The 12,968-nt window shown below is 32.9% G+C and overlaps 1 protein-coding gene across 1 annotated transcript in view; it reads right to left on the reverse strand.

Moving 5' to 3' along the window:
- Window positions 1-10,848, reverse strand: part of LOC142344062 (neuronal acetylcholine receptor subunit beta-3-like) — a 51,877-nt gene extending 41,029 nt beyond the window's left edge. Inside the window, exons 1-2 of the mRNA XM_075395539.1 lie at window positions 10,465-10,848; window positions 132-161 (exon numbers count right to left, since the gene is read on the reverse strand). Coding sequence (XP_075251654.1) covers window positions 132-161; window positions 10,465-10,534 — 100 coding nt within the window. The 5' untranslated portion in view covers window positions 10,535-10,848. The remainder of the gene's footprint in view (window positions 1-131; window positions 162-10,464) is intronic.
- Window positions 10,849-12,968: the final 2,120 nt, after the last annotated feature.

The raw sequence follows: 12,968 nt of genomic DNA on the forward strand, positions 1-12,968 counted from the left end.
TTCGTGCTCCTTCATACCCAACTGATTCATTCATTTTTCCCGCCAAGTGAAAATATAAAATGATAGCAGGCTATAATGATAAACAAGTTAACGTGTGCGACATTTAAACAGTTAACTATTTCAGTACTTACAATTTGGCAAACATTGAAGATTTTCAAGCCCTGAAATTGGTCTAGTATTTGATGATCGATTTTATATAATTTCACTTAAAGGAATCTAACATTAGTTTCTAAAAGTATAGTAACACTTGATTTAAAATACTGGATCTTTTCCGTTTGTGCCCCCCCCCCCCATTTGTGCACCCCCCAGACGCACGTGCTATATTTTTACAATGATTTACCATGTAATGGCATGTGCTCTGTATTTGGGGGCGATGGGCATAACTTGCCGTGGGCTCAAACGGAAAAGATCCACAAAATTTGTCAACATATAAGATTCAACTGAACATAAATCATCATTAGTTTGTAAAAGTAGAAACAGCTGATTTAAAATATTTGTTATATCTGTAACAAAAACTAATTAACATTATAATAAATTGTGCGTGATTAGTGAAAAATCAAATTAAGATCGACATTACAACTTTTCATTTTTGAATTAAATCGAAAGTATACCTAAAACCAATATACTCTCGATTGCTCACTATAGAAAAAACTCAATAAAGTTGAAAAACTTAATCTTTCTAGACTTTTTTAAGAGTCAAATCTCCTTGTTGAGTTAAAAATATTCAAAAATTGTCATGTTCATTGGTTGAATAAAAATTGGTTTCTATTCGATCTCAACCAACCAATTCTCCATCATAAAACCTAAAATCAAATAAGCGTTAAAAAACATGCATAAAATGATGTAGATCTGGGTTTGCGTTCTATTGTTGTTCATACGAACACGCAGAAGATTCAAGCAAAAGTTTATCTAAAAACTCACACAAAAATTATTAGTTTAGACAAAAATTTGATGCTCTGTAAACTTTGATATCACGAAAAATCACAAGAAAACGGTTTTAGTTTTACTTTTATCTATTCATTGTTCCAAACCAAAGCATTGGTTTAATTTGTTTCTACTATGAAATACTTATAAAATATTAATTTGAACATTTTCACTTTCCCGTTTTTTTGTGCAATTAAAACTTAGACCTATGTTTAGAACATAATCCATTAGCCATAAGAATACATCATGAAACAAAATGGAATGTATGTTTTTTGTTTAAAAATCTAATGCAAATACATTGTTGATGAGTAAAAAACAGCAATTTTGTTGTCTTATCATGTGGAGATTTCATATATGATTCCCTGGAGATTTTTTTTGCAAAACTGGTTGCAATCAACAATGTTTCACGGCTTGGACCATTTCCGATTCAATTTTGTATGTTGCCCCATGATTCCGGAGTTTTAATTTAGTAACTTCTTTACGGTGCATGATTTATCCGCTCTACGTAAGTTTTTATCGTGCAAGATCTGATAATTGTCCTATAACAATTTAGTTTATTCGTCTTTTTAACAGTCATCTCCTGAGATTTTATAAAAATCTTATCACAGAATAAATCAGAGGAGCACACGTCTTTTTACAAATTTTTATCAAGTCAGGTTGCATGCAACTTTTATCTATAGGCTATTAATTTGTTTTCTATCAGTTAAATTAACCTTTTTTGGTGTTTTAAACCGAACTTTTTTATATAAATTATTGATTTCATGATATCTACTTTTCCATCACCTTAAAAAATCAAATCATCACAAAAAAGATAAAGATTCAGTAAATGCTTACATGAAAGCAGTGCAGTTAAAAGCTTTAAAATTTAGTTTCATTTCATTAATCTAAAAATTTAGGGCACTTTTAAGTTTATTCGTTAACAATATTTCAATTGAGAAAATAGTCTTGTTAAAACTGCTAGATAGACTTTACGTATTTTTTCAACATGCTTAAGCAAAGTTTAAGAAATGTTTCATTTTCTGTAATAAATTCACATATAAACAATGTTTTCTTTATATTTTTGCGCATGATCTTTCAAATTTTTCTATTTTACCTAAAACAACTATTGCTTGTTTCCCCTGATTTTAGCTCTATTCAAGCTAAAATCTTTTTCATTTTTTTTGTCTTTTGCTTGTGATTTTTCAAATGTTTCTATCTTCAAGGAAACAGCAATTGAATTTCTTTTTGTGATTTCGGCTATATTAAATTTGATTTATTTTCAAGTTTTTTGAAACTGATAAACTTAATAAATGTCTTTAAATAACACTTTAATCTTCTTTTTGTACTTAAATGGGGTTGAACCAAAAAGAACAAGAAAAGTTTTGAACTTTTATTGTTACTCAATTGCTTAGAGCTTTTCGAAAGTATCATTTTAAGTCTCTAGCAATAAAAAGTATAAATCAGAAAAAATGGTTTAACAAAAAAGTTGGAGTGGGGCTAAGATTCTGTCATCCTGTTTTTGGAGGGTGGTATCGACTCGACTACAAATCCTAGTACGTGCACACAGTTTTTACTTGTCTTAAAAATAAATAATTTTTTGTTACGAAACTGTCAGTTGAATTTCTTAAATTTGGGAGTTTGAAGCGAATGGTAAAAGTATTGTTCTAATCAGTGTTTTGAAGCAGAAATGTCATCGGCGACTTCTTCATTACTTTGTCACACGTACAATTTAATCGGGTAAATTTACCGAAAATTCAACCCTTATCCGCAGCCATGTTTTAAGATTTGGCTTATAGACGTCTGTGGACAAGAGTGACAGTAGGAAAAACTAGTTACAATTCGATCAAAATTGGAAATCTCCGTCATAGTTATTCACAATTCTTAAATTTTGGCAATTGTGACGGAATTTTATCACTGTTATAAACTTTTTGAATGTTTATAACGTGACATTGGAACGTGACATTGGAATAAACGAAACGCCACATATGTCCACAAAACGCGGAAATTTCTAAAAGTCTACGTTTGGCGACGTAATGTTAACGAGGTGAACAAAACATCGTAACCAATGACATATAATCTTTCCAGCAAATATTTTGTAGCACAACCTTTTTGCAGTTGCAACTATTGGGTGACGCAATCAACTTCGTACTCAGAAACAAATTTGTTCCGAGTCACTTTTCTCAAAGGTTGATTGAACAAATAAATAGGCGGCGTTTCAATTTTGAAAAATGGTCTTTCACAGCTGTGTTCAATTTGTTGTTCAAAGGCAAAGAAGAATAAATCACAAATTTTGTTTGAAAACATTTTATAACATGATTGTGAAGAGTATTTTGACCTTGAGGGCTTCATTTTGTCAAGTTTTTGGCGCGTCAGTGGTCCATTAGTTTTCAATCCTTATTTCAATTATGCATGTGATGTTCTGCGTGGTACAAACTTAAGATTAAAATGGTTGTTTGCTAGTGGTAATGTTATAATAGTCCACATAGAACTGTAATTTTCTGTTCTGCTTTTTCTAAGCAACTCTTTGTTCACAATAATTTTTCTCAGTGAGGAAAAGCAAAATTTAATCTGATTAACTGATCTTTATAAGGAACCTCGTTTTGTAATAGTTAAAAACCTTATGAATCCTAGCGGCAACAGTTAACAGATTCTCAGTTTTTTAAATTTTTTTATTAATTGTCTTGAAATGGGCAATCTTAGCTTTTTGATCTACCGCTAATAGACAAAACCTTATAAATTACTCGAATGTGAAATTTAATTTTATTTGAAGTTGGGAAAACATGAAACCAATGTACATCTAACGAATTCCTTTAAATTTATGAATTCCGCAAAACCCTCGCTTACACTAATTTAAGGAAAACTGAATAGTTTCTGAGGTCCTTGAAGAATTCTTTCACGTTGAGGAAAGGGAGGGATTTTACCTCATTTCTCTAATTGAGATCTAGTAAAGATAAATAATTCCGTTTACCTTTGGTTTAGAACCCCCTTCTGTCTCAATTTGATCTAGTTTTCATCTAACTAGAGGGCGAAAAGATTCGATTTTTCGAGGAGAAAGCGATTAGACTTTAATTGAGTTTCAAAATCACTGACAGCTATCATTACAGACTAAACGAAACAGAGTCGAAATTGATACTGATAAGAGAGAGGGTATCATTAGAAGCTTACGTTACAAATTGAATTTGCAAAATAATTGCAAAAGATGAGATGCTTCAATCTTTCCTCGAAATCGATTATTTTGCATATTGAGTGACTGGGTTCTTTCGGGGCAAAAGATCGAGAGTAAACAAGTGCAAAAATTTTCCAAGGTTTCAAAATCCACAGAATGAAGCGGCGGCATCGGAGAAAAAATGTTGCGCCGGTCGTCGAGCCAAAAGTCAATTTGGAACTAAAAATAACTCCAGATTGATCCAAAATTGGGAATTCATCTTCCAATAACGAACTGGTTATTCATTATAGTTTTTGTGGAACTCCTGCTAGAAAAATTACTAAAATGTTAAAAAATTAAAATTTATCAAACAGAAATAAGATGTAAGGAATGAAGTTAGATTATCAGTTATTGTCAAAAAAGTAGTTTCTTACTTTTTGCCGCTGTGTCATGTGCTAAAAAATAACAAAATGACCTGTCCCATTAAATTGATATAAGAAAACGTTTCAAAAATAACAACGGTGTTTAGAAATCAAGGTTCAAATTACACATACGTAATAAAATAGCCGAAATGATGCCGAAGGGAAAAATCTTTGCATGACCACAATGTTGCAAAGATTTTTCGCTTCGGCAGCTCAACACTATAAGATCAACAACAACAAACAATTTCTCAGAAATTGTTGGTATGTTTGGTTTCTAACGTAAGAAAGCGTCGGTAAGTTTGGTTTGTTCGGTATTGTAGGGTTCGAGCGCAAGAAACATTTGGTATCGTAGTATTTGGACGCAAGAGAGATTCAGTATGTTTGGTATTTATCCGTAAGAGATCGTCTGTATGTTCGGTTATAGACGTAAAAAATTGTCGGTTTTTTCGAGAGGAAATTTTAATTTTTCTGTCTATAATGAAGCCAAACGTTATGATGCGGTTCTTCTGCTGGAATTACAAACGTAGTTTTTAGAGAAAAACTCTGAAAGGCTGTGCAAAATTATTGATAACTGTTCTTTAAACCGTTCACTATAATAACTGAACTAATAGAAATTTCTTGGTTAATTTTGAATTGAAAAATGTAACATACTGGTTGAACATTTATGAGAATTCTGTTGGTTAATTCACATTCACTGAGTTTTGTTATGATTTCTTACAGCCTACAAGCAAAGTTTTAAATGGTTGGTTACGTTCGAAACCAAAGATGCAAATCGTTTTTTCTGCGGTGCGCTGTACTATTCTGTTTTTAAATTTCAAAAGTTCATGGTGTTTCTCTCTACAATACCGAATCTCTCTTAAATCTGAAAAACGACGGTTTCAAATCTCTTCGACGTCTAGGAAACGATGATAACGAAACTCTCTGACGTTTAAAAGCACAATATTGAATCTAATTTACGCTTGAAATGTCGGTACCAAATCTCTCTGGTGTTAAAAATCAAACCAAAAAGATGATGCTGCCTAAAAAGCGTAATTTTTTTTAGTTATCATAATGGTTACCGACAACTTCTTACATTTATAAATTGATCTTTATTCAACTAGGCTATGTTTTCTAACGTTTGGTGTTTTATATGACAGACAATACAAATTTGAGACTTAATATGCACGGGTTTAAAATGGCGTTAATAAGTTGAGAAAATGCCATCTCACAGCAGTGCGGGTACCGAGTTTGTAAACGGAGAATTTATGCTCAAAGTTTAAGTATTATTTCTACCATATCGTTATACATAGGAGATAACATGTAATAGTGATTGTACTGTGCAAGGACAATTTACTCAAATCAATTACATCCAATGCAATTATATCCTAAGAATTTTAAGATTTTCGACAAATCCGAATACAAATTAACGTGTTTTGTTCTTTGAAACGTTTTAACAAATTTAATGGTCATGCCTCAAAGGCCCATGGAACCTGTTATGAGAGTATTACAACCAAGGTCAACAAACAAAACAGTCCCAGACAAAACAGTCACAAACAAAACAGTCATAAATTGCAAAATAGTCTCAGACAGAACAGTCCCAGACAAAATAGTCCAAAGAAAACATACAAAACCGTCCAAGGCAAAACAGTCCAGTTCAAAGAGCTCGTTAGTTAAATTAAAAAGAACGAGCAGCTTTCATCTTGAAAAAACTTTGAAGTCAGAAAATCAAAATCACCGAGGCACAGTAGTTAGTGATCTGGACTCACATTTCAAGGTCGCTGGTAAGAGTCCGAGTGGGGAAAATATATTGCGGAAAAATTAAAAACTGAGGTCAAATCAGATCGGAAAGTGGGAAAAACAGAGAAAAGTATTAAAAACCGGAGATTCCGGCGACAGGTTGAGAGAAGGGAAAAAGAAAAGCAGTTTTATTTGGCCTCTTTACCTGCTGGCTAGCTGTTATCTTCTCCACCTTAATTTCTGAGTTTTTCGTTTGTCTTTGCGTTTCTCAATCAGTTTTTGGTAGTGAAGGACGTTTTGAATTAACGTTTGGAGCTGCTGAAAATGTCCCATCGCAAAACCAGCCGTCTGAGTGCACTAGCAATTCAATGGCTGGCAGAGTCGCAAGAACAATATTTCTTTTTTTTCCTTTTTTGCCCTGAATCATAATACATGAACTTCTCACCACTATGTGCCATCTGTAATTACTCGGGAACCTCAAATCTATTTAGAGGCAAGGGCTCACTCATTTGTGGACGATTTTGTTGGCGCATTCTTTTAACTGTCGTTCGGTTTGAGTTGTAAGCTGGAATGGTGGCTGCTGTTCTCTGTTGATGTCTTTTTGGGCAGCCAATAATGCTTGGCGGGGAGTCTGTCTCGTCAGCCATTGCTGCGCTGCTCTGTCTTTCAAAGCCGAGCGGAATTTTATATTTTCATTGTCTGCTGGATCAGGTAAATGGCTATGAACTATGATAACTTCTTTTTATTCATTGCGTAGCCTGACTTTGCCAGAGCACTTTTAATACTGCAGCGCCACTTTTAGATGCCTCCCAATTAAAAAAACCTGTCCTTGAGTTTCACAACTAGTTTTGCGCCCACTTTAACTTTTTGATTATTTGATTCGGTTTGGCTTAATTGTCGGAACATCTTTCGTTAATTAATTTACATTTTTTCTGTTTTTGGGACTGTTTTGTCCGGGATTTTTTCGCAATAAAGGAATATTTTGTCTGCGACTGTTTCATCTGGGACTGCTTTGTCCGGAACGCACAATAGAACGTCTGCGTGAGTATTTTAAAACACACGTGTAACAATGGCTGCTAATTTTTATTTGGATTATTTGACAACCACATCAAATTGCATTGGGTATAATGGCTTTTGGTTGAATGACATTAGGTAAAACTGAATGGTGTAAATTGTCCTGGCACCGTAGAAACAAGTACTAGTGATTATAATTACTTTCGATTTTTGTCTATTTTTAACCAAGAGTTTGGGGCGGATTAATGGGGTCTTTCCCATTATAGCCCTCTAGCTTAGTGGTCAGATAATCTATAGCCCCCCCAATCATGGTAATTATACCATAATGGGGAACTACAATTTTATGGGGAGGGCTATAATGGGAAAGACCCGATTAGTGTAAGTAATTATTGCAGTCTTTGAATTCACAATTTGCAAATAACAATACTAACAAATCTTGCAATGTTTTTTGGTAAAATAGTGCATTTAATCCTCTTTATTTATAGTCCGCATTAACGAGTTATGCAAAATTTACGACCAAAAAAAGATTGATTTTCTTGATTGCGATTCTGTCTATTTAAAGTAAGTAATGTTTGCAGGCCTCAAAATAACAAGTTTTGTGATTTGGCACCGGCTCTCTTGAGACGTGTCCAGCTTGTGCCACTTAAATTTGAGAAAGTTGATACACATACACAGCAACGACTGATCGACAAAATGAAAGCACTGGAGATAAGGCGTGGGATTCCTCTAGAATGGAATTCAGAAGTCTATCGAGCAGGGTCGAAAACGATATTCGGTTGGTGCAAATTCATAGTTTTTGAACTCAAACGATCACAATTTCCTAAACTAATTTCCTATTTCAATATATTCAGCACAAAAATGTTGTGCGAAATTCAAGGCCCTTTAATAGCATCGAGGAGTGATAATTCAAATTTACCCTTTATTGTGCGGCCAGTTTTACTTCATACACATCGTTAAAAATATTAAAAAAGTGAGCTAGACTATAGGACAACATTTTTCTACGCTGAAATCTTATTGCTGTGATTTTCGAGCTTTTTCGCTAGTTGGCTTTGAAAACTGTAAGGTTACCTTGTTAGAAAGCCAAGCTTCTTTATGGCCGCTGGTCAGGAAACTAAAAAATTTTCCTTAGTTTTGTAAAAACAAATTGCTCAAGGTTTTACCAAGTTTTATCAAAACCTTAACCTTAAACACCTTCCTTATCCTTAAAATTTTTTGTACAAAAATCTTTCAAAAACAGAAAAAACGTGCCTAATTTCAGAATTAAAAATCGGCGTTGCTCTTCCCGATATTCTTCGCGTCTTAGGTATTTGCTTGCATTTTGTGCTAATTAAATATTTAATATTTTTTTCGTAGTTTACAGCAATGACATTGGGATTCTTTTGTTGAAAGTGGGTTGCCTTTTGACCTTAATTATTTAACTATATTCAACACGAAAATGCTAAGCAAAATTCAGGGCCCTTATATAGCATCCAAGAGTGATAATTCAAATTTACCCGGCCAATTTTAATTGAAATATTATGCACGCTGTTAAAAATATTAAAACACAACCTAATATTCAGGACAACATTTTTCTACGCTCAAGACCAATAATCGAATTTACGAGCTTTTTCGCTAGTTGGCTTTCAGGCCTGTATCTTTACATTGTTAGAAAGCAAAACTTCTTGATGGCCGCTGGTCAGGAAACAAGAAAATTTTCCTTAGTTTTGTAAAAACAAATTGCCAAAGGTTTTACCAGAATGGCTGAATGTTTACCAGAATGTTTTACTAGAAAGGTTGTATCAAAGCGGCTCAAATTTTATCAAAACTTTAACCTTAAAAACGTTCCCGTCCAAAAAATTGTTAACAAAAAATTGAATCTAAGAGATTTGTATTAGAGCAAAAAACTTTTCAGATCTGACTTTTTGACCAAATAGGCAAAGCAGAAATTAGGCAACAAAAAAACTCGTGGATGATTTTCATGCTTTGAAGCATTTTGTATTCTTGTCCATAAGTTTGGGAATTATGTTCAGTCAAAAATTTTTCGGCTTTTCCAAATTTAAAAAATAAAAATACAAAATAAAACTTTTTTATTTGACTATTGTTACAAAATTTTGCGCTTCAACAAATCCATACCTCTAAACCGCCATGACCGGTGCTTTATTTAAAACTGAACTGAGAATTTGTTATAAAACGCTGAAATAGTTGAATTGGTTAGAAATGCTTGCTATCTTTTCCAATGTAATCTGCTGTGTGCTTCCAACTAAATGATTGATATTTTACACTTACCTCAATGTATCATATATTTCGATGCTTTGTTTTTGAGAATCGGAATTTTTTTTGTAAAAGAACCTTCCACAAACAGAAAAATTGTCCGTACTTTCAGAATTGAATTTCGGCGTTGCTCTTCTCATATATTCTTCGTGTCTTAGGCGTTTGCATTTTGTGTTAATTAAATATTTAATTTTTTCGTATTTTACAGCAATGACATTGGGATTCGTTTCTAGAAATTGGGTTGGCGATTGATCTTAAAGATAAACTTGAGTTCATATTTGTTTTTGGACTTGTACAAAAGTTTCATTTTTTGCTGCGAATTTTTTTTTTAAATATTTACCTTTCTTCTCATCTTAGGTTTTATAGTTGGTATAGAGAGCAATAAAAGTAGAAGTCACGTTTTAACGGTGGTGTAGAGCCATGATTTAAGCACAGCAGAGTAATATGGCATGTTATAGCTAACAAAATAACTTTGTCGATCAGAAATCATCCAATTTGACATGTTTTGTGTCAATAATGGTTTACAATCACTTCTAATATTCTATTTGAATAGAGGAATTAAAAAACGTTTTTCGAAAGAACAAACGATGCAGTTGATAATTGTTTGTCAGGGATATACAAGTTGCCATAATTTTAGATCAGCGTGCAAATTTTTTAAATTCATTTTGTTTCAACAGCTGATATTCTTATTTTAAAAGCCATTTTGCATGAATTAATCTTTAGTTTAATTTCTTTTTTCATTCATAATTATATCTAGAAGACAGCATTGTTCTTTATCGCTCCTAAGTATTCAAAAATTTGACGCTGATGCAAAAAGCTTAGTTCAAAAATTCGCCCTAACTAAATCTCGGTAAAATTTTAAACCATACTGTAACTTTAACCAAATTATTTTTAAAAATTCCAAAATGGTATTGGTATGTAATTCAAAATATTTCATTTTTTAGATCGATACAGTTAGAGAGCATAGTCTTTAGATTGATTTACAGCGATCAAAAGAGAAAACATCAAACTTACCAGCGTAAGATGTAGGCAAAGGCCACAGCATTAGAAGGGAAAAAACAGTAGGGCTCAAATTGCGCAACATTTGTTCACACGTCACGTTGGTTTTATCTGACGAGTTTTTCACGCAAATAATAGAAGATTAATAACCAAATAAATCGAATTCTTGGATTATATCCGCTAGAATAATATCTAATATCGAGTACACAGGTTGAGGCTATGTTTACAAATTCACGACCAAATGTTATTGTTGTTCTTTTTTGTTTTTATTTGATTTTTATCAAAGACTGTAAATTTGAAAGAGATCGCGTGTTTTGTTTGATTCAACATAAAACACTCTTTTCGTCTCTCATAAGTGACAAATATTTTATAACTAGACAAAAGTGAATTATCACAAGATACAAATATTATAAATCAAAATTACAAAAAAGTGCTTAAATTGAATATTGACCAACTGAAAGTATAAATTCTGCTCCCTTTTAAGTTATGTTCTATATGTTAATATGCATGTACACAGCGGAAATAGATTTAAACCAGCCAATAAAATTGAAGATATTCCGCGCTGATATTTTTCCTACTTGCTTACCAAATAAGATAAAATTGAAGACGAGTAAAAAAAATTGCCAACCGCTAAATTGCGCTCTCAATTTTTGTGCTTTCAAAATTGTCAAGTCATTGCATCTGTTTTGCAGATTGCACTTAGGACTATCTAATGAAAAACAACCTAGATCTAAAAAACGAGCGATTTTTCAGATATCATATAAAACGGTGTGTTTGATTTAGATAAAAGAGTTGTTTTATTATTGTTTTTTGAGGCATACGCTCCACTGACTCGCAATTAAAACGCAGAGTTTCTATAATGGATAAATGCTATCAATGCGAAAGATTATTCATTCATGTTTTGTCTAATGTTAATTTTTACTTGTTATCGTTCATTTCCTGCAGTAAATTTGTAGGTTTTGAAGTATTTTAAGACCAATTTGACTTTTAGGACAAAGACCCATAATTGTTCACATCAGAAATTACCGGAATTCACCAAAAGAAAACAATACCCCCCATCCTGAAGAACACTAGCATGTGTTGGTTTGGTTTGTGCAATGAACGGAATCGACCTTTGCAGAAAACCTGAAAAACTCATCAACCTTAATTGTATATACCTATTGTTTACTCCGAGTTCTCAATTTTATTTAATTAAATAAAAAAAGATAACTCACTAAAATGCGTTTGCATATCAGGCTCAATGAACCAGAAGATATCGCTTCAAAACCACTCATTTTCGAGGTATTTTTATGCAACTGGAGAAAAAAAAGCTGATCAAAACTTTGGTACAGAGTACAATTTAGAAATAAACAGCTTTGAGCAGCTGCTGACTGCTTTTATTTCTGATGAGAGGATTATTTTTTATTATTTGACAAAAATTATTTGTTCCAGCCCTCCAAAATTATTTGGTGGATGGGCGACTTATACCAGACCGGCTTTGTTTTGTTAAGCCTACTTTTGCTGATCAAAATCGTTTGCATATCATTGAAAAGCTCTTGAAAAGCTAATTTGATCGATTAAGTCTTACTCAATTTGTAGTTAACCTAGGAAAAAATGAGGCCAAAAATTTTGATATCTTGATAACCGAAACTGGTTGAAGAATAGAGAAGTTTGTTCCCGATATGATTTTTTTTCCTTTTTACTTTGGTTTAGTAGAGAGATCAATAACTTAGGCTCCAAGAAAACAGCAAAGTCTCTAAGTAAAAATTTTCAAAAATTTGGTAAAACTGGTTTCAAAGTTTTCTGAAAATTCTCACAATTATACAATCAGGCACCTCAATTAAGCATGATGAAAAATCTCTGATTTGTATTATGAAGTTGCTTTTCGTTTTTGTCATAAAAAAGATTCGTTGGTTATTCTTCATGGGTTGCGAACAACGGTTTAAAAAATATAGACACCTCCCTAGTCATTCTACTCGACTTAATTTTCAATAAAGTTTCAATTTTTTGTCAGCTATAGATTATTTGTAAATTAATTAACAACCAAAAGAACTTTGTACATTTTGCAAAAACTGATTAAATTTATAAACTTTATAAATACCTCATTTAGTTTAAAAAGTTTTCAATAGTAGTTACTAATGAACAAAAGATTGAGGGCGGCCACAGGGGTGAGTAACAGTTCGAGGGCAATCACAGGGATGAGCGGATGTTTGAAAGTCGCCTTTGGGTCGAAAACAAGAAAAGCGGATGACCAGACATCAATTTAAATACTATTTTTAATATAACACGTGCACGTTTATATAGCATTTGCACCCAATAAACGTGGAGTAATCTTGGGGTTCACCAACTAGCTCTTTGTATAATGGTAAGACTATTATCCAGCAATGGTTCTTTTTTGAAATAACCACAATCTTTCAATGGAGTTCTGTCCGACATCAACCAGGGTTCTAGTAATGTGCAACCCAGGCTGAGGTGCCAGACCCAAAGTGGATATGTCCAGACAGGACCAGACGGAAAGTGCCTATGTCCAGACCGTCCCA

Source organism: Convolutriloba macropyga, chromosome 8 (assembly GCF_964194025.1).
Source record: "Convolutriloba macropyga chromosome 8, txConMacr16.3, whole genome shotgun sequence".
Classification (NCBI taxonomy): Eukaryota; Metazoa; Xenacoelomorpha; order Acoela; family Convolutidae; genus Convolutriloba; species Convolutriloba macropyga.